The 27,210-nt window shown below is 39.4% G+C and overlaps 1 protein-coding gene across 10 annotated transcripts in view; it reads left to right on the forward strand.

Moving 5' to 3' along the window:
• CEP170 (centrosomal protein 170) overlaps positions 1–27,210 on the forward strand; it is a 176,142-nt gene that overhangs the window by 69,316 nt on the left and 79,616 nt on the right. For 8 of the 10 annotated variants that reach the window (XM_025203257.1, XM_025203260.1, XM_014519581.2 and 5 more), the window contains exons 5-9: positions 1,198–1,256; positions 1,361–1,523; positions 5,290–5,424; positions 12,587–13,060; positions 16,994–17,640. In XM_025203257.1, the coding sequence (XP_025059042.1) occupies positions 1,198–1,256; positions 1,361–1,523; positions 5,290–5,424; positions 12,587–13,060; positions 16,994–17,640 (1,478 nt within the window). Of the gene's footprint in view, positions 1–1,197; positions 1,257–1,360; positions 1,524–5,289; positions 5,425–12,586; positions 13,061–16,993; positions 17,641–24,955; positions 24,992–27,210 lie in introns of all 10 variants that reach the window. The other 2 variants (XM_025203261.1, XM_025203263.1) reach the window with 2 other exon arrangements.

Here is a 27,210-nt window from a genome sequence, read left to right on the forward strand (position 1 = left end):
AACTGCGGCTGGGGCTTCCAGCTGGGGGGCGGGGCCGGGCGAGCCCCGCTGGTGTTGGAGCCCGCCTGGCTCGAACATTTTTGACAGGAACCAAGGGCAGAGAAATATTAATTTTCTACATTTTTTTCGGGGCACTGCAGGCCAGATAGCATGGCCTCGTGGGCCAGATGCGGCCCGCGGGCCATATTTTGCCCACCCCTGGTCAAAGTGCAATCACTAGAAGCCATGTCTATCCCAGTAATTAGCTAGGCAGCCACATGGCCTTCATCATGTAAAATCACCAAATTCTGCACATTAGTCAACTGATCTTAGGTAATTGCATTTTATGTTAGAAGTCCTCTTCATGCCTTTATTCCCCGTGGGAGGTGGCATATATATTACTTATTAGGGATGTCCAAGACAAAAAGCTTACTTCTCATCCTGGACCTAAATGCTATAAAAATTCTGTTGTAACAGGTTGGTGGAAATCCATGCTATGAATAGAAAAATTATTCTGTACTTACCTGAAAATTTCCTTTCATTGAGATAAATCTGTCCCATCTGGAGAAAAATGGATAATTCAGAACAAAAATTTGCATGTTTCATTTGGGGAAAAAAATCCCATTCTCTGCAATAGGAAAAAAATATGGGTTTTTTGCTTTGAAGTATATTTAACATAGTTTGGAATTTAGGAAAGTAAAATTAATTTATCCTGGCTGTGAACGTCTCTAACATGTTCTTATCTTGGTTGATGCTTTTATTCTATTAAATTACTTTGCTTATTATGCAGAAAGATTTAAAACATTTATTGCTATTTAGGTTGATAAGATTTGTTGCTGTTTTTGCTTCTCTGACACAAGTTCATCTCTTTGGGAAACAAAATGTTCTCAAGGACTGGTCCAAATCTATGGAGTGAATTTCTACAGGAATAAAGACCATGGAAGGCCTCAGCACTTGCCTCTCTGAGTGCGAGTTCCTTTCATTTGACCTTGTTCTATCTCACACAAACACTTAGCAAAAGCACACACGTGCAACAAAAGCACTCCACCTAAATGCATTTCTGGTCTTGGGGAGAGGATTAGAGGACAAAAAACACTAGATAGCATGATACTAGTGTTGCTTAACATGCTGCCAGAAGGTACTCACGTACTTTAATAGAATAGAATAAAATACTTTTGTTTCTTTATAAAAATGAAGTCTTTCCTTATCGTTTCATACATACTAATCTTTTTACTGTAGTCAGAGGAGAAATGAGGGTTCCTGAAGAAGCACTTAAGGTAATAGTATGCAATTGTTATGTATACTGCAGTCTTCTATGTAGATATTGCTATTATTTGTGCCATTTTTTTCTGTTTTTGAGCCTTGTTTGTTTGTCTCTCAGCATGAAAAATTCACAAGTCAGCTCCAGTTATCCCAGAAATCTTCAGAGATAGAAGGATCAAAGTCAATCAGCTCCAAAGGTACAGAGCCAAAGGTACCAGGTGATATGACTGAAATGCATCACAAAGCTACAGAAGCGTTGAAATCTGAAGAAAAATCTATGGGTGAGAAGTTTATGCATCAATTAATATTATAATTTGTGAAGAGCTATAACTTTTTTTTCTTTTTCAAATTTTTGGGCAATAGGTATAAATATAAACAGTCAGCAATAGAGACTTATTTTTAAAATGCACTCAATATATGTATACTCTGAATGGAATTTCTCCATCCTCCTTTATCATGACATCTAAACATAAATCTAAAATAAGGCAAAACTTTTTATTTCACAAATTTCCTATCATACCCTCAACCTTTGAGTTTTGGAAATTGATAAGAATTGATGCCTCTAGTTTGAGCTGTTCATTTTGTTTACATTAATGTAATAATACATAAAGCTTGAGTCATCAACCAAAACCCAGTGGTGCAAGACTCTAGAACAGGGGTAGGCAAGGTTTTTTTGGCCGGAGTGCCGAAAACCCCCACAATGCCTACCTTGGAAGGTGCCAGAGTGCTGGCATGCCAGAAAAACAAAATGAGGGCAGGGGGTACATGGCAGGATGCCCTGTTTGTGCCTCTTGCCCCCCACCTGAGGCCCCTGCCCTCCAGCCCTGCTCATGCCCCCTGCCCCCCAGCCTTGCTGCCCCTGCCCCCCCAGCCCTGCTGCCCTGTGCACCCCAGCCAAAACCCTTGCCCTCAACCCTGCTGCCCCTTGCCCCCCAGCCCTGCTCATGACCCTTGCCTCCCACCCAAAGCCCCTGCCCCCCAGCCTGGGCTCTGTGGCTGTCAGCAGCTACCCAGAATCTGGGCCAGCTGCAAACATCTGTTGCCTCTCGGCCCCAGCTCCGGGCTCCAGGGAGGCAACACATACTGGCAATGCTCCCTGCTGTGCTGCCCTCACCGCTTCTGCAAAGTGTTGGAACTTGGTGCAGCAGGGCACAGTGGGGGGTGCCAAAAAAGCTGCCTGCTCCCAGCTCCCCACTGCCCTGCCACACTTCCTGTGTGCATGAGAGCAGTGTGGGCAGTATGCGGGGCTGTGCCCCTCACTGCTGCCCCCACCTGCAGGGGAAGTGCGGTAGGGCAGCGGGGAGCTGGGAGCAGGTGGCTTTCTGCGCTCCCCAATGTGCCCTGCCATGCCGAGTTCCAGTGCTGCTTTGCAGAAGCAGCAAGGGCAGCACAGCGGGGAGCATTGCCGGTATGTGCTGCCTTCCCGGAACCCGGGGCTGGGTCTGTGTCTGGGAGGCGGCCGGGGCTGGGGCCAGGGCTGAGCGGCAGCAGATGTTTGCAGCTGGCCCAGGTTCTGGGTAGTTGCTGATAGCTACAGAGCCTGGGCTGGTTGCAGCCAGGCTTCCATGGGAGCAGTCCGGGCTCCGTGGCTATCAGCAGCTACCTAGAGCTGGGGCCAGCTGCAGCCGGGAGGCTACAAACAGCTGCTGCCCTCCTGCCCTGGTCCCGGCTGTCTCGTGGCCCTGGGCTCAGAGAAGACAGCAGGTACCAGCACTGTACCTGTTGGGGCCAGGGCCAGGGGTGGGAAGGCAGCAGCTGTTTGTAGCCCCGTGTGCCCTGCTGCACCGGATTCCAACGCTGCTTTGCCCGGGCTCCGTGGCTATCGGCAGCTACCCAGAGCTGGGGCTGGCTGCAGCCAGGAGGCTACAAACAGCTGCTGCCTCCCTGGCCCCAACGCATGCCTAGGAAAATGGCCTTGCGTGCCATGCTCAGCATGCATGCCGACCCCTGCTCTAGAAGGATAGAAGGACAGCCCCTGCCATAGACAGTTTGTAGTATTGTTCAAAAGCAATTTTATAGTTTCTATTGTTGGTCTTTAAAAAAAAGTTCTTCATATATTTGCAGCAGATTTGAATTGAGTTCAGAACAGGAACATCATCAAGTCCCTTAATTCAACTGCAAGATTTGTTTGTCTGTTATGCTATCTGTGTAAATACCCAAAGGATAACTACAAGATGAGGGAAGAGCCACATTTTATATTATTTCTAATATAGAGATAACTAAGCCTGGCTTGTGCCATACAAGGTCAGGTGATTCTGTTATGTTAAGTACTCCTTTCTTCAATATGTCTATTGTCAAACAGTCTTCAGAGGTCATCTGCCCACTAAACTTACCATACTTTATAATACATATTTGAGCTATGCTCTTTTTAAAATGAAAAATAATATAGCCACATCCAGGCTGTACTTAGGCAAAATTGTTTCTCATGGCTTAGGGACAATATCACTTGCTTAGTTAGTGTGCTCATGACACTGCACAGATGTGCTGGTTATAAAAGGGTTTGACCGCTTTTTAGGAGTGCTGGGTCAAATGAGCAGAGTTCATTCTGAAAGTAGACTACTGTTTCCAACCTGGCCACCACTCCCCTACTGCCGCCACCGCTGATTCCCTCAGCCAGCAAATCAACAAACACAGGCTGTATGACATGCTTTGCAAGTCTGATGTTGATCTTGAGCCCAGTAAGTTTACCATGTAGACATAGGTCGAATCTCTCAATAGTAGTTTATAATACTGTGTAGCATAATTAATTAGTCTTTTGTTTTGGGGGAGGGAGGAGGGTTAGTAAGTTTAGTGCCTACTCGTGCGTATATGAAATCATCTTTTCAATTTATCATTTGTAATGGATTTGCTTCTCTGGAATCCAAAAACTTGTTTTACACAAGGTTGGGCAATATTTCTTGCCTGCTGACACGTACCCCAAACAGAAACCCATAGAATGAGAAAGCAGCCTTAGGTAATGCATTCATACTAGCACTAACTTGGAAGTGTATCTGGATATTGGTTCTTCTTTACACCTGCATATGTACATATTTTTTACTGTTATTCATTCAGTTAACCATATAGAAATGTGTACTATCATGCTTTTAGATACTTCAGTATATTCTAATGTAAAGCTTAGTTTTGGAAGAAAACTAATTTGAAATTTGTATAGATGAAAGCATATGAAATGGTTATTACATTTACTTTGGGGGAAGGTTAATTCCCTTGTAAGCCATTTGTTAATAACTACTGTATATACATTCATGAGCAGTCCCTAAATTTAAAAATGCACATTATGGAAACAATCTTTTTTTCATAGCATCTGAACAGTATATATTATTGCAAAATATACAGTTCTTTAAGATATGTTATTCTGCTCTCCAGACATAAACACAATTAAGTGATAGCGATTTGGGAACTGATGCATCAGTAACTGTGTACATATTTTTCTCAATAGTTATCTATAGTGGTATTAAAACACCAAAGATCTAATCCATGAGAGCATCTATATGATACTGGAAATTAAAACATTATTTGACAGTCATTTTCTTTCAGTTCCTGTAAAATGCATTGTTAAGCTATTTATTATAGTCTGTGCAGTTTGTTATTCCTTAGTAGCAGTCAGCTATTTAGAACCTTGGCAGCAGTACAGAATTTGATCGTTTTTACATGTGATGGTTCAGATTCCAGTTAAAGGTCAATGTGGATAAAAGTGACTCTTTCACAAGAATAGTAGCAGTTAGTTTTTGATAATATGCAGATACTGAGATGACTTAAATGAATTCAGAAAACAATGTTTAAAAACACTGTGAAGTACTGATGAGAGAGAAGTCAACTGAATTTGCATAAGTGCTTAAGCAAGCAGTTTTGGTCAGGTCATTTGTGATCTTTTATATTTAGAACATGGATCACTTATCCAGACTTTAAACTGGTTGTGTATTTGCCTGAATGTATACAGTCAAAACACTACTGCTTTCAACATAAAAGATTTTCCTAGTTATTCTCTGATATCTAAGCATTGCAAGTAAATGTAAGACTAACTTATTTTATTTTGGAACATCTCTACAGATCTTTCTGCAATGCCTCGTGGTACGCCTTTATATGGACAGCCGTCATGGTGGGGTGATGATGAGGCTGATGAAAAAAATGGTTGCAAGCAAGAAGGCAAGCGTGAAGAAAAAATTCATGAAACAGGAGCTTCAGGTAATTCTATCTGAAAGACATTCCACTTCAGAATATTTACTTATTAAAGTAAACTCTTAAAATATGGGACTGCACAGGTAAGAGGAGTTCTAGGAAAAATACCATAGTTGGTGAGTAATGATACATTAGTCACTCCTGTATCCTATTTACTTCTGTTAAACTCCACTGACTAATGTGTATCTGCATTCCATACTGCAGAATTGCATATCTATCTTGATATTTTGTTTTCTCTGTTTTTCATGACTGCTGGAGCTGTATGCCCCAAAGTTACTATGTCCATTGAACTCAAATCAGGGTTAAATCTCGACTCAATTGAAGTCAATGGTAAAATCTCTCATAGACTTCAGTAGAGCTAGGTTCACTTTAGTCAGCTATAGCCAAGATGCAGTAGCTAGACATTTTTGCTAAATAGTGAATAAACGTATGCTTACATGGAAAATACAAAACCTGGGGGAGGTTCTTATTAGGTGAGTGCATTTAATCTAAATTATAGCAAGTGAGCTTTTGTCAACCATAGAGGTGATTCCACTTTCACTCATTAACATTTCATTAATTGTAATATCTCTTCTACTTTTAAAGTCAAATATTAAGATTTGCAAAGAAAACTCTTACTGTTCAGCCCTAGTATATCTAAGTAGGATTTTATGATTTCCGTTAGTTGCTGTTCAAACTTGTATTATTTTTGTAAAATACTTGGACACAATTTACAACCTTGGGTTCCTATCATTAGGCATATAAATAGAAGTGGATTGATTTTTTTTTTTTCAAAAGTGCTGTGTATCCAGAAATTCCACTGACGCCAAAATGAAACCAGATCACTTTTATGTAGATGTTAAATATAGATTTTAGGAATGCAAACTTACCCATATGCATGTATGTTTGAAGTGTTTCTTAAATTTAACTTTTTAAAATTGAAACTATATTTGTTTCCTCCTGACTGTAACAGAGACTTGCACAACCAATGGTAAGTTTAAAGAGGTTTTTTATAAACTTACTTCAAAAACCCCAAAATATAATGAGTTTTGTATTGTATTAGGAAGTCTTGAATTTTGCTCCCTAATAGCTCCTGCTACCAACCTGTAGAATAAAATGTCGGGATTTGGGGTTAGTGGGTAGAAAGCAGGTGAAGAACTATAAAGTGGTGAGATTTTTATGTAAAGGAAAACTATTTTTGTCGCTTCAAGAAGTTTTTATGATTCATTTTGAATCTTGTATAGATGAACTAAGTTTTACAACTAGATACATATAGAAATTGTTCCAATAAAATTGTGTGAAACTAAAAATTTTTACAAGAATTTTTGTAGTGTGTATGTGGCATAAATATAGGTACATGATGCAATTATAAAGATTTTGAGTACTTTTTTGACAGATGTCCCGTAGTGTTCTTATGGCTTTCTGATCCCATGTTTCATCTTGATCAGAAACTTTCTCAAAAGCTACTATTTATGCAGCATTTTTGCTCACATTTTCCTAGGAAGGGACAGGTAAAATTCTTTGATTTCTTTGGCATTTTATCCTTGATGACTGCTTTCACATTCTCAAGTGACACTCATCCCTGAAAGTCATCTGAAGAGAAACAAGCGACAACCAGTTGTCTTACGTTTCCGTCTCTGTTTCTGTCACGATAGGGAAAAATCAATTAAACCACTCCCTCCCTAAAATCCTCAAAAAAACAGTGCTTGTAAAGGCAAAGTGAAAGAGATTAATTTTAACATCATAAAGATCTTACTGTCTGTGTGTATGTATGCACATGCTCTCTCTCTCCCTCTTAAGCTTTTTTAGTGCACTCCCTTTAAGTTATTAAGTGCATGCCTGTATCAGCGGGATTATTCTATTCTCCTTTTTTAACTTGGTTATGAACATAAATCATTTTGTTATGAAACGTACCTTCCGCTTTTCTGAGGCAGTTGTGATGTCTCCACCGCTTGCTTTGCTCTCTCTGAAACAGATGCCACCATTTGTGGCATTAATCTCTTTTTAGGTCAGTGTTCTTGACCATCTTTCTGATTTACAGAAGGAATATTTTAACTGTATGTGTGAGGATACCCAAGGTATATGTTGAAAAAGCACCAAGGAAGTAAAAATAAAATGTTAATGGCAAAGGTTATTTTGAGGGATATTTTTCATAGTTGCTTATATCTATTTTCATTAGTTTAATGCCACATGTGTATGGGATGGGTGTTATTTTTTGTTATATTGAGGACTGTTTTTAAAAAGATATCATAAAGATATGTTGTATTGAAATAACACTACTGTTAGGTAACTTCCAAATATCACAGACAGTGATTAATTCTGGAATGTGATACATACTTTGTTTCTTCCCCCCACATATTAATGCTGCTTTCTTCAAAGTAATGCAACGCAAATAGTTTATGAAACTGTAGAATAGCCTTTATGATGTTCCCTGAATTCAAAAAAAGTAAAATAAGTTAAATAATTCTGCCTCTAATTAAACTGAATGATCAATAAAATCCAACACTGTATTAAGAGTTGATTATAATAAATGGACCATTCAAGAGGGTCATTTTGCCTTCTTGCATGATAAACAGTGTATGATCTTAGACATTTAAAACAAACAAATTAAAAAACATCCTATTGAAACACTGTTCTTAACGCAAAAACTGTCTAACAAGTAAATTGCAGGTTGAATGCCTATTTCTAATTCTTTGAACTTTGTTTAGTTCCATAAATTTAAGGCAAATCCAAATAACATCCTGTTACTATTTAACAAATTAATCTTAGTGATGGTGTCCTTCACACTTTAACAAATAGAAAAATTGTTCTCCCTTGAATAGAAGGGAAAGTATATGTTACAACAGATGGGGCATAGTTTAATCAGGAAGTTGATGTTGGGGATTTGTCACTGATAAATTAACTATAAACTATTAGCCTTTATAGCCTTAAATTATTTGGAATATTTTGATATTACTATCTTTCAGCTCTAATGGAATTCTAATGGAAATTGTTGGTAGTAAACAGAGTGCAGTACAGTAGCCCAGTTGTAGACAGATCTGTTTCTTTTTTTGGTGTGGTGGAGACGGGGAATATTGATCTAATTTTATGAACCATGAACCCATAAAATGTTATAGACGCACATAATTTCATGCCATTTCCTGCCACAATGATTTCATGCTACCCGAGATTATTGTTTTCAAGCCCAATTTAAGGTACCATACATTTTTTTTTTTTTAGCTTTCAGTACTTAACATAAATACATAGGTATCTACATTATCTCATATCCTTATGTTCCTAATATAAAACTATTTGTTGGTTTCACTGACTGCTCCAGAATTTAGCATTGCTAATACTACTCACCTGAATTATATTTCTCCCATCTTAAATATGTAGGAAATGGAGACAGAAAACTTGATTTTAAATTCAGCTTAAGGCTCTAAATAAAAAGAAATAGTAATTTATACAAGGTTTTTTAATAGGTACTTATATTTTTGAACACCAAGATAATATTTTAATGTGATATATCAAGTTGTCTTACATCTAGCAAAAAAAGATTTTCAGGCAAAATTTAAAATAAATCCCTGGCAGAGAATTTAGAAGGCTGCTAGAGTTGCAATTAAATTAAATAGTAATGTTTCTTCACAGTAAAATCATAAAATTGTGAAACTTGAAAGGTCAGCGTGGATCTCATATTAGCATCAAAAGAAATGGAGTAAACTTGAGTATTATTGAAAAGAAAATACAGCAGAAATGAATAAATTAAATTTATCCAGTAAGCTTTGATGCTGGGCCCAATAATGAACCAATCTGTTACAATAGCAAAAAAGATAGCAATTAAAGAGTTTTCCCTCCTGCTCCTGTTTTGACATTTTTTTAAATCTACCTACTGTCAGAAGATGTCTTTGTAGCATTTAGTACATTCATAATTAAAATTCATTTAGTCTTTTATAAATGAGGAAAGAATACAAAATCATGTTACAAAGAGCAGAAAAGATAATTTACAAAAAAATAATCTGTTCATAGTAGATACTTTTTCTGAATACCACTTCCTTTTTTTGCAGAAATGGATTATCAGTGCCTTAAAGAAACCTTTAGTTATGTAGGCAGTTTCCTGCCGTAGATGAATTCCAGTGACTAACAATGAGTACCTAGAGAGATTTTCCTGTCTGGTAGATCAAGTGGAATTTTGGGTCTTTACAATGATTCAAAGTTAATCTTGCTTTTTTTGTTTGTTTTTGAGTCATGAGTTCATACTAGCCAAATAATTTCCTTAATCAATTTAAGTTAACTAATGTAAGCTAAGATTCTTCATACTTCATATCCTCTTAATACATGCACTACTCTTTCATGAAGAATCTCGTGGATTACCACTCCTTCTCTTCATGATCACACATACTATATCTCTTCCAACACTTTTTCTAGGGGGTGTTTTGTTTTGTTTTGTTTTTTTTAGGGGGTTGTTTTTTTTACCCCCCAATGGGTTCAAGACATCCCCAGGAGCAACTACAGTGCTCTTTTGGTTCCTGATTTATGCCTCCCCCGCCCCCCCCCTTGTAGTTTTCCTGCCCTCCTCCGCTGTATGCAGATCCTCACTCCTTGCTCTCCTGTTACATCCTGTTCCCTTTTCTGGGCTTCCTGCATACCCTTTCCAGGGAGTTAGCTTTAGTTTCAGCTTCCTTCAACTGTCAGCCTTATTGCATCTCTTCTGCAGTTCTAAGTACCAATTGCTTTTCTTCTCAGTTTCAAAGTTAGAGACCATTTTCTTTCACCTCTGCCTTTTCCTTCCCTCCCAGCTCAAATCTATGGCTGTCTTATCCCCAACTTATTTACCACACTGATCATTTATAATCCATTCACAGACCAATTTTTGTGGGTTTTATTTAATTCAGATCATAGTTACGTATGATGAACCACATTTCTGGTAAGTGTTTGCAGAGCAGCTTGCTTAAGGAGTTGCCTTTCAGTATGATTTAGCTTTTATACCAAAACGCAAATTTCTCGGGCACTGCAAATTACTTCAATATTGGGATAGCAAAAGTAAGGTTATTCTATACAACTTCCTTCCTATTAATACCTGCAAATGTTAAGTGACATTGTAGATTAACAGTAGATAAGTGAAGTTATTATCAATGATTGAAGTATTCCAGGCCTCGTGTGCTTTTTAAATGAAGAGGGCTAACAAAACATAATGTTCTTCCTAATGTTTCATGATGATCTGGATCAGGATCAACATGGAATTTTTGGTTTTTACTGTGCTACGTTTTGCTTTATACTGCAATGCAACATGAAATGTAATATATTTGGGATTTCCTGTTTTTTGTTCTGCTTAATCCTGGTAAACCTGACCTTTTACAGCACCAGCAAATACTGCAGCTTCAAAAGAGAATGTTTTTAGCTACTTTTAATTTTTTTTTGTAAACTGGGAGAAAACTTTTCTACAAAATTTGTCCTTATGTAGTAAAAAATGTGCTTTTTATCATTAAGTAATTCATGATAATATCTTCATAAATTATTTGAGGAATCCATTTTGTCATAATTTAGGTTGAAACTAGATTATGATACTCAGTTAAAGTAGGAAGTATTTTAATCAGGTTTTATGCATTTGTTTATATTAAAAGTGGTGCTGTCATCTGATAGCAGAATATTTGTACTTTCTAATCTGTTTTAGTTTCAATTTTTAAATTTGGCACAATAACTAATTTTCTGAAGGAGGCTACTGTTAGTGACTTAAAACAACCTATATGCCTTTTACTGAGAATTCTTTATATCCTGTTAACTTCCAGAAGTGAGGATCAAGGATGGATGTACGCTAATCTAGTCATCCCACCCTAACATCATTCATTCTTGAACATTTCCAACAGTTATACTAGTCTCAAAGTAGTTGAGACTATCAAGATCAAATAGCCTTATTTTCTAGGTTTTCATCATCTTTTTCTAAAGACATACAGTGCTGAGAATAAATCAGTGCTTCACAGAAAAGCAAGTGTTTCCTGAAGAACAGCAGAAACATTTAAACCTAGGCACTTTTTTTCCTTACTGCTTGCCACCCATGACTGTTAGAAATGTATTTACACTGCTGTTTTGTTGGATAACAGATTTCATGTATAAGCTTTCAGTATCTTGGTGAATGAAATTTGGCTTTCTTCAGATGAACAAATTGAGAGTATTCTGTATCTTTACCAAGCAACCTAAAACACTTTTTATTTTTCCTCCAAATCTTGGTATGACTCATAGAATGAGTAGGAACTGTTCAGATTCTCTACTGTTTCATCTAGCGTGCAGCTGCTACTAACTTCTAAACAAACATCTATTGCTTATTGTGCATTCTTCAGCCAGATATTTTGGCTTTAACTAATGCAAATAAAAGCTAGTTTTCCTGAAGAAATACGAATGGCTTTTGTTACCAGCACCATGGAAGCTTGAACCTAACATTTATTCTGAATGTGTAGTGGGACTCATTTCCCACCTCACGTCCTCATCCTTCTGCTTTCTTTGCTCCATTCCAAAGCATGTTGCTTATAAAGTTCTGCATGCTTCTAGCTATTGCTTAAGCCTGCTTTTTCTGCTTTATGGTTTAGATTAACATGCAAAACAGGGGCAGGTAACGGATTTAGAGCAGTTCTTGGTTTTACCTTTTGTAGAAATAAAGATATTTGTATTTTAATGCCTACTCTTGTCCTTTTTTAAAACTTTCACAAAGGAACTCTTGTTTACATAACATTGTTTGGTTTCTTGTTTTCCAATCTTGCTCAACAAAAATATACTTCATAGAAAATGAAGTCCATGTAACTTAAGGGTACCCATAAATATAGTCAGTAGCCTTTTGATGGTTTCCAAGTACTTTGGAATAGTGACAGTTTTTTCCAAGTGTTAGGTCTTACAATTTTTTATTCTGTTTATCATGTTGCTACTAATGTCTGTTCTTTACATCATTCAAAAATCTGTGGGAGTGCAAATTTTCTTTGGCAAATTCTAAGTGAGCTTTCTGCCACTTTGTAGTGCCTACAGTCAAGGCTGTCCACTTTTCAGGAACACTTTTCATGTAATAGAAATAATTTACAATTTCTGAACTAGGTTGTTCAGTCTTTTGCACAGATTAGTGCTATTTTTCCAGGAATCACTCAAGTGCCCTTAGGAATCCTGAAATTTCTTGAAGACCTCGAAGTTCCCAAGTGTTGTGAAATCTATTTTTTATTTTTCTTAATAGGATGCAGCACAGATACCAAGCAAGTTGAGGAGCATTCTGCATCTGCAAATGAAGAACTTTATCCTTTCTGTAGGGAGCCAAGTTACTTTGAAATCCCTACAAAGGAATTCCAGCAAACCTCACAGATAGAGGAGAGCACTATCCATGAAATTCCAACAAAAGACACACAAAGCTCCCATGCAGCAGGTGCTGGGCATGCTTCATTTACCATTGAATTTGATGACAACACCCCAGGAAAAGTAACAATCAAAGATCATGTGACAAAATTCACTTCAGATCAACGACATAAGCTGAAGAAGTCGTCCTCTGGTGGTCAGGACCTGCCTGGGCTTCAAACAGTGATGATGGCTGCAGAGAGCAAAGTAGCGGACTGGCTAGCACAGAATAACCCCCCTAGAATGATATGGGAACCAACAGAAGAAGATTCAAAAAGTATTAAGAGTGATGTTCCAGTTTACTTGAAGAGACTGAAAGGTAAAGTGAATAGTTCCAGCTATGCTTATTTCTGAAGGCCTTGATCCTTCACTGAAATCCAGCAAGTGGCCCCTGTTCCTTGCAGAGTCCAGATTAAGTCATTAGTACTCCACATGTACACAGGGATCTGTGCTAGCTAATTGCATTGCAAGATTGATCCTTAAAAAAGAAAACAATTACATGACTTCACTGTAAGTATACCAGTTGGAGTTGTGTTGAGTTTTTGTGCAATAAAAATGTCGTGTGTTCCAAAACATTCTTCTTTAAAAGTAAAAAAAAAAAAAAAAAAAAAAAGCATCTCAGTTACATTTTTATGCAGTTCACTTATTAGATGTTTACTTGTTTGAAAAAAAATTTGCTTTTGAGAACCAAAACTCATAAATTCAAATATGCTTGTGCAGGTCTTTCAGCAGCAAGTATTCAATAAATGGCTTCTGTGCTATGGTCACATTTATGAAAGCGAAACAAAATTTGCATTATGTGTATGATATTCTGCATGTAGCTACTTCACTTAAAATGCTAATTTTGGAGGATCAATTCAACTTTGTCAGTATCCTAAAAAAACAAAACAAAACTCTTCAAGAAATTCCATTTTGCAAAATTTCATGCTACATGTGCTCGAAAGTAGTTTTATCAACCAAAATACCTGTTGATTTTAAATGTTTGTGTATTGCAGGCATCACATCCAGTATTTCAGGTGAAAACTAATAGGTGGCAATGATAGTTTTTTAAGTGTGTAAATTCCACTTGAGAGTCTGTTAAACAATTTAAGGAAAAAAGCCTCCTACAATTTGCTTATGCAAATTGTGGTGCCATTCAGACTTTTGGAAAAGAAAACTTGTTGGCATTTTTTAAATTTTTGCAAATTACTTGCTTTTTTAATATTCTGCCTGCTAAACTGTGATCGTCCTCTTTTCTTGATCTTGTTTCATAAACTTATTGTTCTGTTCAACCAATTAGGATAGAATTGTATTGATCAGAAATTTGATTTTGAGGACTATCTTTTCCAAACTAAACTTTAAACCACAAACTTTGAAAACCTCTATAACAGCTAGAGGTTAATGGGACTGGGTTAATATTACCACAGTGACTTCTTTGCTATTCATGACATTGGATTGTATTACACTGTAAACATTCTTGAAAACATCAACCACATTACTCTGAAAAATCAGAACTGTTGCTTATGCAAACATATGCTTACAAGGCTTTGGGGCATTTTGTGGTAGCAGAAACTAATGAATAATTTTTACATTTTTGTCAACTGAAAATGCTTTTGACATAACAAACTCTGTTCTTAAGTATGCTCTATATCCTAGGTTGTCTCTTAAATTTCCTCTTGTTTTATGTACCAACAGCCACTCTGAAAACTTGACTCTTGTTTCTAAAAATTTTGGTGAACAATGGGCAAGTAGTGGTAGCACCAAGAAACTACAGTCCTGGTCCAGGACTCCCAATTTACTAAGCCTTGTGCAAACACCCAACAGAATTATCATCTGTGTTCCAAAGAGAAATTTACTGAATAATTTGAGAAACAAGGTTGTGATGAATTTTTAATTTTAAAAGAGCATTATGCTATCCATGCAGCCACATGGATGACTGTTCTGTATTGCTTTCAGGCCCAGTGATTCTCAACCAGGGTGCCACAAGATCCTTTGAAGGGTGTAGTGAGGTGTGAGGAGTTAAGCAGATAAGGGCAAGCTCAAATTCCTCCCTGCCTGGCCCCTGTTCCCCTGCCCCACTGTCTGGATCCTCTGAAAGGAAGTAAACAATGTTATAAATTAAGTTATTGAAAAGGGGTGTCACCCAATTCACAAAAGGGTATGGAGGCATGCCTTCAGTTTACTGAGTGATGCCTTGAATCTAAAAAAGTTTGAGAACCACTAATCTACCTAGTATTTCTGTTTCTGATAAACAAATTTGAACACTCTGTAATCCTTGTAACATTTAAAATAGGTGCTTTTCAAATGTAAATCTGATAATTATTAGTTACTACAGGGGTCAACAGTGTTTTTGGGCAGAGTACCTGGTCCAGTTACAAGTACCTGGTACATCTTACAAGTCAAGTTTGTGGGTGTTTCTGGGCAGAGTACCAAAAACACCCACAAACTTGACTTGTAAGATGTTGGCATGACAGGGTGGGTGGATGGCAGGGGAGCTGCAAGTGGCCTGATCTTTGTGGCAGCACAGCCTGGCCCCTTTCCCCACGCCATGGCTGCCAAGCAAAATTCCTTTGTGTCAAACTTTGGCACACATACCAGAGGTTACCTATCCCTGAGTTACTATATCATTTTTTTTTAATAACTAATACTGTGATAATTCAGTTTAATGCTAATAGTGCTTGGTGCTTGATAAGAGACCTATTAAAACAGTCATTGACTAGCAAGGCATCTAATCTAGATAACAGATACAAAAAGATCCAGCATAGAAGGAGACTCAGACGAAGAAAGTCATTTTGGGCGCAGACAGAAATGATGGTTTGTTGTGTGATTGGGCCCCTGAAGCGCTCTACAGCTGTGCTCTTATGGAAGTGCACAGCTGCAGGGTGCTTTAAAAGTGCTCAGTTGCATGACAGTCTGAACCCTCATTATGTGAAGGTTCAGATAAAGGTGCTCCAAAGTGGAGCACCTTTGTTAAATTCAGTCAGCCCACACCAGGATCAGGAGTGGGCTGATACAGCCCAGCCCCACCACTGGTGCTGTCTTCAGAATGGGAGGGTAGAGTTCTATCTGGGGTTTGCCCAGGCTGCGCTGCAGGGTCGGGTGGGTGGATTGGAGAAGATGGCACCGTAGTTGTGAGGGGGGGTGGGGCTAGGGGGAGAACTGGGCTTTGATTTCCTGCTGCTCCCCCAACCCAACAGCAAAAGTCTTTTGGATCTAGCAGGGTTGCTGTAACTCATGTTTCTTCCTGCAAAGCGCCATGAATTATAGTAGGCAGTGTATGTTTGTCAACACCCTTTATTACATGCCGGGGTTGACACCTGCACAAATCAGTATTTATTTAAAAATCAATTCATGGCTTAAACAAGAAGAAACTGTTCAGAGAGAGAATAGGAAGTTGGTGTTGCAATGATTACAGTGTACACAAGACTGCTTTGTCATAAGTTTAATCTGCTTAAAGTAATGTCTATTCTTATAAGTATTTTTTAAACATTTAAGGTAATAGTTTTTTCACTTATAAATATACCGTATGTAATAAATACTTTGAAATCTATGGATAAAGTTTGCTAAGCATGTTACAGAGGTGGGTAAGTAGTGATACTCCATATGTCCATTGCTGCTCCACAGCATTGGTAGTAACTGGTGGGAAAATTCATTGCACTTCTGTTAAAGTATGATAAAGGATTAATGCTGATGCTAACGAGATATCCCCTACCCCCTTTCTGGAAACTGCGGTAATTAACTGGATGGAAACCTATTCTAAAAAAAACACTATTAATAATGTTTCAAACCTGTAGCTCCCAGCAGGTATTCCAATAACAGTGAATGATGTGTAACTATAGCTGTCTTTTATCCTCCCTGGAGCATTTTCAGGGTCAGGTTTCTTTTTCTGGTTCAGTAGTCATTTGTAATCAGCTGACTGCTTAAATAAATGTAATCTGACGGGGAGATATGTTGATGTAATGAGACCAAGCTCAAGTACAGCTGGTATGATATTGTCCATTCTGTAAGTCATTGATTAAATTGTTACAGATTAGAATTTTGGTGAAAAACGTGATTTAAATGCATCTGTGTCACTGTTCAGCTTGTAAAAGGCTTCATTGTTTGACTGGTAGCAGTTGAATGCATTAGTTCGCAGAGCCTGTTCCTGAAGATTCATTGGACTCTCACAAACAAACAACTATTTCCACCTACATTTTCATTTGCCAGCTTTTTTCCCATGTACTATTTTGTTTAATGTTTGTATTACTATGATTTCTTTTTGTCTTGTTCGCAGGAAATAAACATGACGACGGGACACAAAGTGATTCAGAAAATGTTGGTGCCCACGGGCATTACAGCAAACGGGCCACACTTGAAGAACATTTAAGGCATCATCATGCAGAACAGAAGTCATCGCACCAGAAAGTTCACTCTGCAGAAAAGCACCAAGAACAAGCTACTGTAAGTCAGACTGCCTTTATGATTGAGTTTTTTGATGAGGACCATCCTCGGAAGAGAAGGTCTTATTCCTTTTCTCAGAATGTGGGAGGTGTCTGCCCAGAAACGACTTCTCCAACACCTCATCCAAGAGCTGAGCGAGTGAAACCACCATCAGGAGACAAAACAGTTTCTTCACCTTTGCAGACTAGCTCTTCACACCACAGGACAGTACACGGTGTTCATGCAAAACTGTTAAAGCAGAAATCTGAAGAGCCTTCTGCTGCATTACCTATCTTACAAACTGTATTGTTAAGGAGCTCTGGAAGCCTTGGGCATAGGCCAGGACAGAGCCAGGAGATGGACAAAAAATTAAAAAGCCAATCTGTGTCTGCTGCTACTGAAAAGGATAATGATGATGACCAAAGTGACAAAGGAACTTACACTATTGAGTTGGAAAATCCCAATTCGGAGGAAGTGGAAGCACGTAAAATGATTGACAAGGTAAGAAATGTAATACTTGTACCACTGTTAAAACTGAAATGTTTTGTGTAGCTAATGGTACACACACATCTGCTTTTCATTAAAATTATTTCAATACCACAATCATAACGATACAAGTTCGCAATAATATGACTGTATTAGTGTAGTGGAATGTCTTAAAAATAACTGTAGCGCACTGCCTTCAAATCTAATATCATTTTAGGATCTGTTTCAAGTATTCTTTATATACCAGTTTGATATTTCTGAATGTATTTTTTAAAGCAGGTCTTTATGTTTACATGGACTCATGCAGACTGAAACTAAAGATTATGATTATAATAATGCCAGAAGTCACTAAATTTGGATTTACTCTATCCCTGTGGAAAAACTGACTTGTTTTAAATCATCTGATCTCTTCCTGTTTTTCAGGGTACAAAGAACAAAAATGACAAATAAGACTTATCTCATGTATTCCAGAGTTGTAAATTTAATATGTTGTATTTATAGTTTTTACTGCAGTAACTTTAACTATTTTTAGTATCAGTCATACTCAGTGGAATGGAATTAAGAACCTATACACATATGCTCTCTCTGTGCTCTGTGTGTGTGTGTGTGTGTTTTGCTGTTTGCATATAGATAAGCTCTTTCATTGATTTTTTTTTTAAGAATCTTTTGATAATTTCGGAAGACCTGACTTGAGTTTTCAAGATGAATCTCACATTACAGCAAGTTTCTGAAGTCTTATTTAAAGATATAACTGCTTTGTTTAATCTTTTGGCTAGCTGACTTTTGAAAACTACCTTTTTATTACTAATATTTCCCTTTCCTTAATAGTCTTTTTTGTATGGTAGGAGCTTCCAGGTTATACTTTCATAGGTATATTTTAGTCATATGATATAAGTAGATTATTTTTAACAATTATTTTCTTTATTAGTTACTTCATGGTTGAAGAGGGTATATTTTTCAGAAATAAAAAGAAATATAAAGAAAAAGGGTAGAACATAAAGTATTTTGAGTTAATGGCTGCAGACCTGTAACTATTTAACTCATTAGTTATGTTACTGTAATTGTATTGTATCCACAAAATAGGTAATTTTTTTTTTTTTGCTAACTGTGGTTACAAGGCACAGTCTTATCATTTCTGTGACTTTAGGAAAAATTATATATATATATTATAAAAAAAATACTATATATATAGCATTTTTCCTAAGTCACAGAAATAATAAGACTGCCGTGTGTGTGTGTGTGTGTATATGTATATGTGAGAATGAGGTGGAGGTGTCTACTGTGGTTGACAAGGATTGTTTAGTGAACGTTTAACAGTAGTGCCTGATAAAGAGTTCATCATCCCACAGAATTTCCATTAATACTAATTTAAATGAAGTCCACATGGAAAAAAAAACCCTATTTATTAAAGGAAAAGATAAAACTTGTGTTCTACATTGTTACTTTTTTTTTAAACTCACCATCTAAATTGGAATATTTAAAGTAATTTACTCCGAGCCCAATTCATAAATATTTAAATCTGCAAGTAAGTTCTGATGTATGAACTTTGTTTGACCTGGGATCATTAAAAAAGAGGAACATTTTATGGAGGTCAAAAGACCAACTAATTAAGTAAATCCCAGCTGAACAAAAGCCACAATGTCTTTTCCCCATTTCATTTAACTTTGTTCATTCACTTGAGGATTCCTTCCCTCTTCAATACCCCTCCTCCTCGCTCCCCTTCCATGGGATAATACTGTGCTGTTGTCTTTAGGAAATAGGAATAAATTAAATATCCAAATATGACTTTGAATTTGACAGGGACCAGGTAAATGATGAATGATACTGAGTTTTCAGATAGAATCACAATTCTTGTGACTTGAGGTCAGGCAAAGCCAGTTTCAGATTCTTAAAAGCTGAGGCCATGTGAAAGGAAGGTAACTTTTGTATGTGTGTCTGTGTATGTCTGGAAGGAGTTTTCTGATATGATCCATATATACTGTTATGTTTAGTGCCAGCTTTCTGTAGGACAAAGGATGACCTTAACGAACAAGCTGCTTAAAAGGTCTGAGAAGGTTTCTTTCACTACCCATTCATTTTTCCAATTTGCTTTTAGAACACAAAAGAGCCATTTCCCACACTACTTCTTAGAGACTGAACCTAAATTATAGTAGGCAATGTATTCTCAACATCTGAGACGAATAAAACGACAAAGGGCATATTCTTCTTTTAGACTTTTCCCAAGACTGTCTTTTGAAGGGGGAGGGGAAAAAGATGCACTTTCTTATGAAGGAAGCATGTTTTGCCTAAGCATCCAATAGAATAGCTTCCACAGTAAAAACACTGCTTCATTAGAGGTAAGTCATTTGTCTGCAGTGCTGAATCTGACACAACAGCCTGAAAACCAAATAAAATGAGAGGAGGGAGTCTTACCCTGTCTTTGAAACGTAACATCAAGGAAACTTTTCTTAACCAACATTTAGTATAGGTAAAATTCAAGCAGTAATTCAATATCTTTAAACCTTTAACTAGAGGAATGAATAGACAGTTGCTAAAATGGAAGCAGCCTTGTGAGCATGCATAAACAGTCACAGATTAAAACTAAACCAGAAACTAAAATTTAATAAAATTATAAAATGAACATTTAAAAAAGGAGTTTTAAAAAATCTTTAAGAAACTTACCTCCTTTTGGTAGTGAAGAACCTTTTTTTATTTGTCTAACCTTAGAAAATTATGACACCAGGGTGGAAGATTTTGATCTTCCTCTGAATTCTTTCCCCCACCCCCCGTTGCCCTCCCTCCCCTCTAAGACATGAAATCTATTCTGAAGTATGTGCCTACCCTTGTATTAAATTAGCACTTGGTATGTGGGGATGGAAGTAAGAGTAAGAGAATCATCAGAGTCAGTCTCTGACCTTTTTGTAGTTGGAGAAAGCCAAGGTGCATTTTGGATCAGCTGTTAAATAGAAATACTCTAGATGATAAAAGGCTGTCAAACTACCAAGGATCTCTATTCTTGCGTATTTGAATTTTCTAATAGTTTACTGTGAATACTTGAAACATGAAGAGTTATATATAAATCTTTTCTGAGAATGTGAACAATGAAATGATAGTTTCCAATCATCTAAGGTTTAACTTCTAAATTTTTAAACTGCAATAAAAAAGATGGATTTGAATATGAAAAAATAAGAAGCTTAGAGATATCACCTTAAGGATCATAAGAAATTAGGACTGAAAGAGACCTTCAGAGGTCATCCAGTCCAGCCTCCTGCTCAAGGCAGGATCATCCCTGACTAAACCATCCCAGAGAGAGAGAGATAGCATGTTAGTCTGAAGTTTGGTAGAAGGCAAGACCAAAGGCAGGCAATTATTTCGGGTGGAGGCCTGCTTACCGAGTTTCGAGGAGCTGTCAAGGGCTGCATGGGGAGCCCTGCCCCCAGTTGCCATATTGGGACCGAAAGTCCTGCCCCTAACCCCTGACCTTTGCCACCAGACGTCCCTCCCCTTGCCCCAGAAGTACTCCTTTTGGGAGGGAGAGTGCTGCAATCTTGAAACCAGAAAAAAAACCCAAATTATATACAAAAAAAAATCAAACATCTACTATAACATCTACATCCTCCCCCTCTATGCGACACTGGTCAGGCCACAGCTGGAGTACTGTGTCCAGTTCTGGGCACCCCACTTCAAGAGGGATGTGGACCACATTCAGAGGGTCCAGAGGAGGGCCACCCGCATGATCCGGGGACAGCAGGGCAGACCCTACAATGGGAGGCTGTGGGACCTGAACCTGTTCAGCCTTCACAAGAGAAGGCTGAGGGGGGACCTGGTGACTGTCTATAAACTCACTAGGGGGGACCAGAAGGGTTTGGGGGAGACCTTGTTTCCCCTAGCGCCCCCCAGGATAACAAGGAATAACGGCCACAAGTTGTTGGAGAGTAGGTTTAGATTAGACATCCGTAGGAACTACTTCACAGTTAGGGCGGCTAGGATCTGGAACCAACTTCCAAGCGAAGTGGTGCTAGCTCCTACCCTGGGGGTCTTTAAGAAGCGGCTTGATGCCTACCTGGTTGGGGTCATTTGAGCCCAGTTTTCCTCCTTCCCAGGCAGGGGGTCGGACTTGAAGATCTACAAGGTCCCTTCTGACCCTACTTCTATGATTCTGTAATAACTTATTTTAATTTATTTAAAAACATTTTTGTGCTAATTTGTGTGTGCATGAAGTGTATCTAGAGGTGACTGCATAATAATTCAAAATACAGTCCTAGTGTATGTTGTGTGTGAGCAGTAAGGGGGTGTATGTGTCAGGTGCGAGTGTGGTGCACCTTACCTTACTTTCCACTAGGATGGAGAGGAGGGGGGACAGCTCCAGGGTTGCGAGGTCAGAAACCTCAGAGGCTTCTGGGTGGGGACTGAGGGAGGGAGGGGAGTGGGAGTGTGGGTGGGGGAGAGCAGGCAGCCTTGCTCCTCAGGCTTAGGCACCCGCTGGGTCCTGCTGCTGCTGGTTGCCTGTTATCTTTGGCAGGCAGCCTGGGGCAGATAAATTAATTTTCTAAACATTTTAGAGGCCCTGCAGGCCAGATAAAATGGGCTGGTGGTATTTTTGCTTGCCCCTGTTATAGGCTAACTCATTCAAAAAGGCATTGAGCTTTTGTAGGCTACAGCCTACTAGGTCATATGTTATGAATGGGCTTGCAGAGAGATGGGATACTGATAAATCATCCCAGTCAAGTGTCCCTCTAATCTGCTCTTGAAAAATTTCTGGAGATGGAGATTCTACACTTTGTCCAGGTAGCCTGTGATGCTTGACCATCCTCACAGTCAACAAGTTCTTTTTATCTTGAACCTAAATTTCCTCTGATGCCATTTGAGGCCGTTGCTCCTATTCCTGTCTCCTAGAGCTACAGAGAAAAGACCATATCTGTCTTATTTTTAATTGTCCTTCAGATAATTGAAGACTGTTACTAAATCTGCTCTTAGTGTTCATTTCTCCAGATTAAATAATCCTTGTTCTTTCAGCCTTTCCTCATGTCATATTTCCCAGGCCTCTAACCTTTTTTCCCTCTCCATTCATTGCTTTCCAGTCTGTTCTCATCTTCATTAAAGTGTAGGACCCAAAACTAGACACAGTACTCCGGATGAAGCTTTACCAGTGCCAAATGGAGCAGAAAACTATTTGCAAGAGACTCTCCTGTTAAACAACCTAGTATACCATTGGCATTTTTGCAATTTTGATAAAGTTTCCAAATTTTCAGATCTTTTACTTCTTTTTATAATTTTATTGGAGAGAATTGTTGTGAGATGCTGTTCCAATGTTATCTTACCACCATCTCAAATTGAAGAGATGTTAAAATGCAATTACAAAACATTTGGCTTGCTTTTTTTTCTCCATCTATAGGGTGTCCAAACGTAGCCAAATTGTGGACATGTCTTAAATTTAATCTCTGACATTTCTGGATCCAGGTTACACTTGGGCCTTTTACTTGCACTTCGAGGGCTACCTATGTAAGCAAATTGCAGGTACATTCTAAACTTATTTCACAATGATTTTGGTAGCAGGGAAATGTTTCTCAAATGTGCTTTGGGAAAAGAGAGCAGCTGCCTGAAAACTTCCTGTGATATACATTGCAAGACAAAGTTTAGGCAGCATACACATTAAAAAAAAAATTCAACACAGTTTGCCTCCCTATTCCAAGTGTGAAAAAAGTAATTTAAAAAACAATAAGTAAATAAAAAATTGTATTATTGTTCTTTTATATAATAAAAATAGTCTTCCTTTGGCATATATATAGACTTGGGTTTTTTTGGATATACTTTTTTGTTGTATACACATATATTTACATCAAATTAATAATATTGGTCTCTCTTGCATCTTAAGTATTTTACAGTTTTTATTTTTATTGCTTTGAGAGAGATCGTATGTCTCAGAGCACTGGTTCTCAACTTTTTTTAACCTTGGGCACTTTTGGTATCCTGGTTGAGAATTACTAGCAGAGTTTCCACAGCATCCATGGCTAGGTGGATTGTTTCAGCCTTTAGCACCATTTCTCATCACTCTTGGAATGTGTTTCCAATATCAGTTGGGGATGATTTTGTTATCGTTGTATACATAAAGCAATGTCTCAACATGGGACATATGATGACAGCAATATGGAAGTTATCTGTTTTGTTATATATTCCTAATTGTGTGATTACCTACTCTAGTGGTGCTCAGCCTATGGCCTGCAGTGTCATGTCATCCAGCCCTCAGGGCTCCCTACAGGTCTGGAAATGTAGCTGTGGAGCAGCAGTGGCAGCATTCATTGCTATGGCTCCCAGAGACACAGTAGTTTATGCTGCCATCAGTCCTCTTCCCCCCCCCCCCCAATCAAATTTTCAGACCGGTGGGGAGCCCTGTGGGCCATATGATGTAGCTCCATGCATGGGATTAGGATGGCATGTGGGGCTGAACTGACGTGCCATATCGCACCCTTGGATTGTCCCCATTTCACTCATCTAGCTCACAGGGTTGGGTAGGTTGAGCACTGCTGGTCTACTCACCCTCTTTATCTCAGGAAGGTACTAAAAGCATTTATCTAAACTGGAGTTTAGGGCACCAACTGTTTGCCCTAGTAGGCCTTTTAAAAAAAAATGAGCAAAAGTAGCAGAATTGGGGGGGGGGGGGGGGGAGAGTAAGAGAAATTCCATAGTTCTCTTGTATCTGTCCTTTATACAGAAAATTCAGTTAAGTATATGCCAGACTTTTCCCCTGTTGGAGTGGAGGTGGTGGGGGTGTGGGCTGAGGCTCAAGTGGAGTGGAGGGCAGGGCACGGTGCCACACCACACCCTGGCCAGGACCAGCAGGGTGATGCAGGGAGGGGGATTTAATCCTCGCTCCATCCCCTCTCCCACTGGCATGGGACACCAGCTGACCTCTGCCTGACAGGGCCACCCGTTTCAGACAGATCCCAGCAGGGGTCCTGTGCTGGTGGGAGAGGGGAGGGAGTGGGAATTAAACTGTCCCCCTTCACCTCAGGCTGCTGGCTGGAGCCAGCCTCTGGCCACTCCCCCTGCTACTTGAGTTGGGGGGGAGGGAATGCCTGGTAAGTGCTGCTTCCCCCTTCCCCTTCCAGGCACACCCTGGCTGGGGACCAGGCAGGCCAGGATGGGGGCTTAAGCCGCTCCCCAATCATACTCAACCTCCAAAAACTAACTTGCAAAGATTGAATTGATACAGGGTGGGGCTTTTTGAATGTCTGTACTTAGCCCATGGGACTTACTTATAAGAGAATCTCTAATTATTAGGGCACATTTTATGTTGTATTTCTCAAGACAACAGATACTGACATTCAGTGTGTTTCTGTTGTATCCACAGAACTTATGGATCTTATCACCTCCTGTTTTCCCTTATGTAAGCACACTACCTTTTACAATCCTAATATTTGTGTCTTTCATGCCATCCCAAAGATGTCAGTCACTTACTCCACAATCAGTGTCTTAATTTTATTTCCTTTTTTCTGTCCACCAAGATTGTGGGTGCCTATTTCCTTTCTGCCTTGCTTCCCTGACTTTTTTGGTCTGTCCTAACTGGTCTTCCTAGCATTGTGCATGACATATGAGCAACTTCTTTACTTAACACTGGAAAGGATGCTGTGTGCTAGGGCTGTGAAAAGCTTTAGTAGCCAATTCAACTTGGAGGAGATTTGGCCCAGTTCGGGGGCTGAATCTCGAAACTAAATTGAATCAAGAGGCCCATTAAAAAGTTTGAATCTAATCAGAAGCCTCTGAATTGATTCAGGCAGTCCCCGCTTGCCACTGCAAGGAGCTGGACCCATGCTCTGTGCTGGTAAATAGCGGGTGGTGGGGCTGGAGGAGGGGGACCCCCACATGGCCTAATCCCCCGCCGGCTCCTCCAGCCCCTCCCCCCCATGGCTGCACAGGCCAGCCACAGAATCCCAGCACTTTTTTTTTTTAAGCCCCGCACTCATCGACTGCAGCAGCGGCGATCGGGACCTTTGGGGGCTTGTGGCAGAGCCCCTCCCCCCCACACAGTGGGGGGCAACGGGGATTGCCCCCCCCCCCTGCCTGGCACCTGCACAGCAGCTGTCGTATCAAGTGGGTGTAGCACTGCTCAACAGGGTGTCCCGGGGCTCCGTGCACTGTCTGGGAACTGATGCCCCTCAGGCTGAGTGCTGCCGGGCACCAGGTGACTGCTGGAGCCGCCCCAGCTCTGGGACAGCGTGCGGTGCCCTACCGAACCATGTTGTACCCACACAATGTGACAGCTGCTGCGTGGGGGCCAGGCGCTTCATGGGGGTGCTCTGCCACAAGTCCTCCAAGGCCCCAATCACTGCTGTTGCTGCAGCCTGTGAGTGCGAGGCTTTTTTTTTTTGCTTTTTTTTTTAAGTGCCGGGATGCTAGGGCCAGGCGGGGCAGCCTTTGAGTGGGGTAGGGGGAGTGGGCAGGAGGTGGGGCCCTGCTCGCCGCCACCTGTGCAATTCAGAGGAGATTCGGCCCGACTTGGCAGCCAAATCTCCAAATTCAAATCAAGTCAGGACAGTGACTTGAATCACTAAATGGAATCTCTATCCCTCCAAATCAGCCAAATCCAAAGCTGAATCGAATACTTGCTGCTTTGCACAGGCCTACTGTGTGCCCATGCTTTCTATTATTTTGGACAGCAGCCTCAAATTGCACTCAGCTAATGGTTTTATTTTCTTTAATACCTAAAAGTTTAAATTTGGTTGCTTTCAAGTCACTCGCTTCTCAAATGCAGCAGGGAGGATGAAAACGTTCAGCAGCTCTTGTGCCAGTTTGGCCCAGTGGGGAAAATAGGTGATGGATGAGTCCTCCATTTAAAATATAATAATTGAAAAGGAACCCTTCTCTTAATAGATTTAGAGGTGGGGAAGCTAACAGGAGGAAGCTTTTGAAAAGCCTAGATCTTAAGTATGTGGAGTGAAGAAACATGCAAGAGCCAGTTGACTGCCCTGTCATACCTCCAGCCCCAATCAACAAAGGCGGGGGAAGAGGACAAGTCAGTCCTTGTCTCTGCCATGCATGCATTTTCGTTTGTTTTTTTTTTTTTCCTTTCTCCCCTCCCCCACCAGACTCCTGTTTACTCTCCCCCACAAAATATTCCCCACACTCCTGTTTAATGAGGAAGGTAGCTATGTCTGCAAACCACCCCGTTATTTGTGTCTGCACACACGCATGCACACACGCATGCATGCACACACACACCCACACACACGCGCGTGCACTCCAGAAGCAACCATTTGGTTATGGTGTTGAAGATTTCTGTGGTATTTGACCTATTAATATCTGGGTATCTGACATCATCTGCCACAGTTTTAGTAATTTTTGTGATTTCTCTCAACTTTGTGCAGCTACTAACATATTTATGACTAAGATTTTTGTATTCATTCATTATATGCTACAAGGTTCTGTAACTAAGCATTTGTATATTGATGAATTTCTGGAGTTCTTTTATTATAGTGCTACTCCCTCCAGCTTCTTATGATCTAACTGCTTTTTCTCCAAAACTTATACACTTCCTTTCTATTTATAAGATATAGTTTTATTACAATACTTTATGGATTTTTCAATGTTGAAATGGCATCAAAAAGG

The sequence above is a fragment of the Alligator sinensis genome, unplaced genomic scaffold (genome assembly GCF_000455745.1).
Source record: "Alligator sinensis unplaced genomic scaffold, ASM45574v1 scaffold534_1, whole genome shotgun sequence".
Classification (NCBI taxonomy): domain Eukaryota; kingdom Metazoa; phylum Chordata; order Crocodylia; family Alligatoridae; genus Alligator; species Alligator sinensis.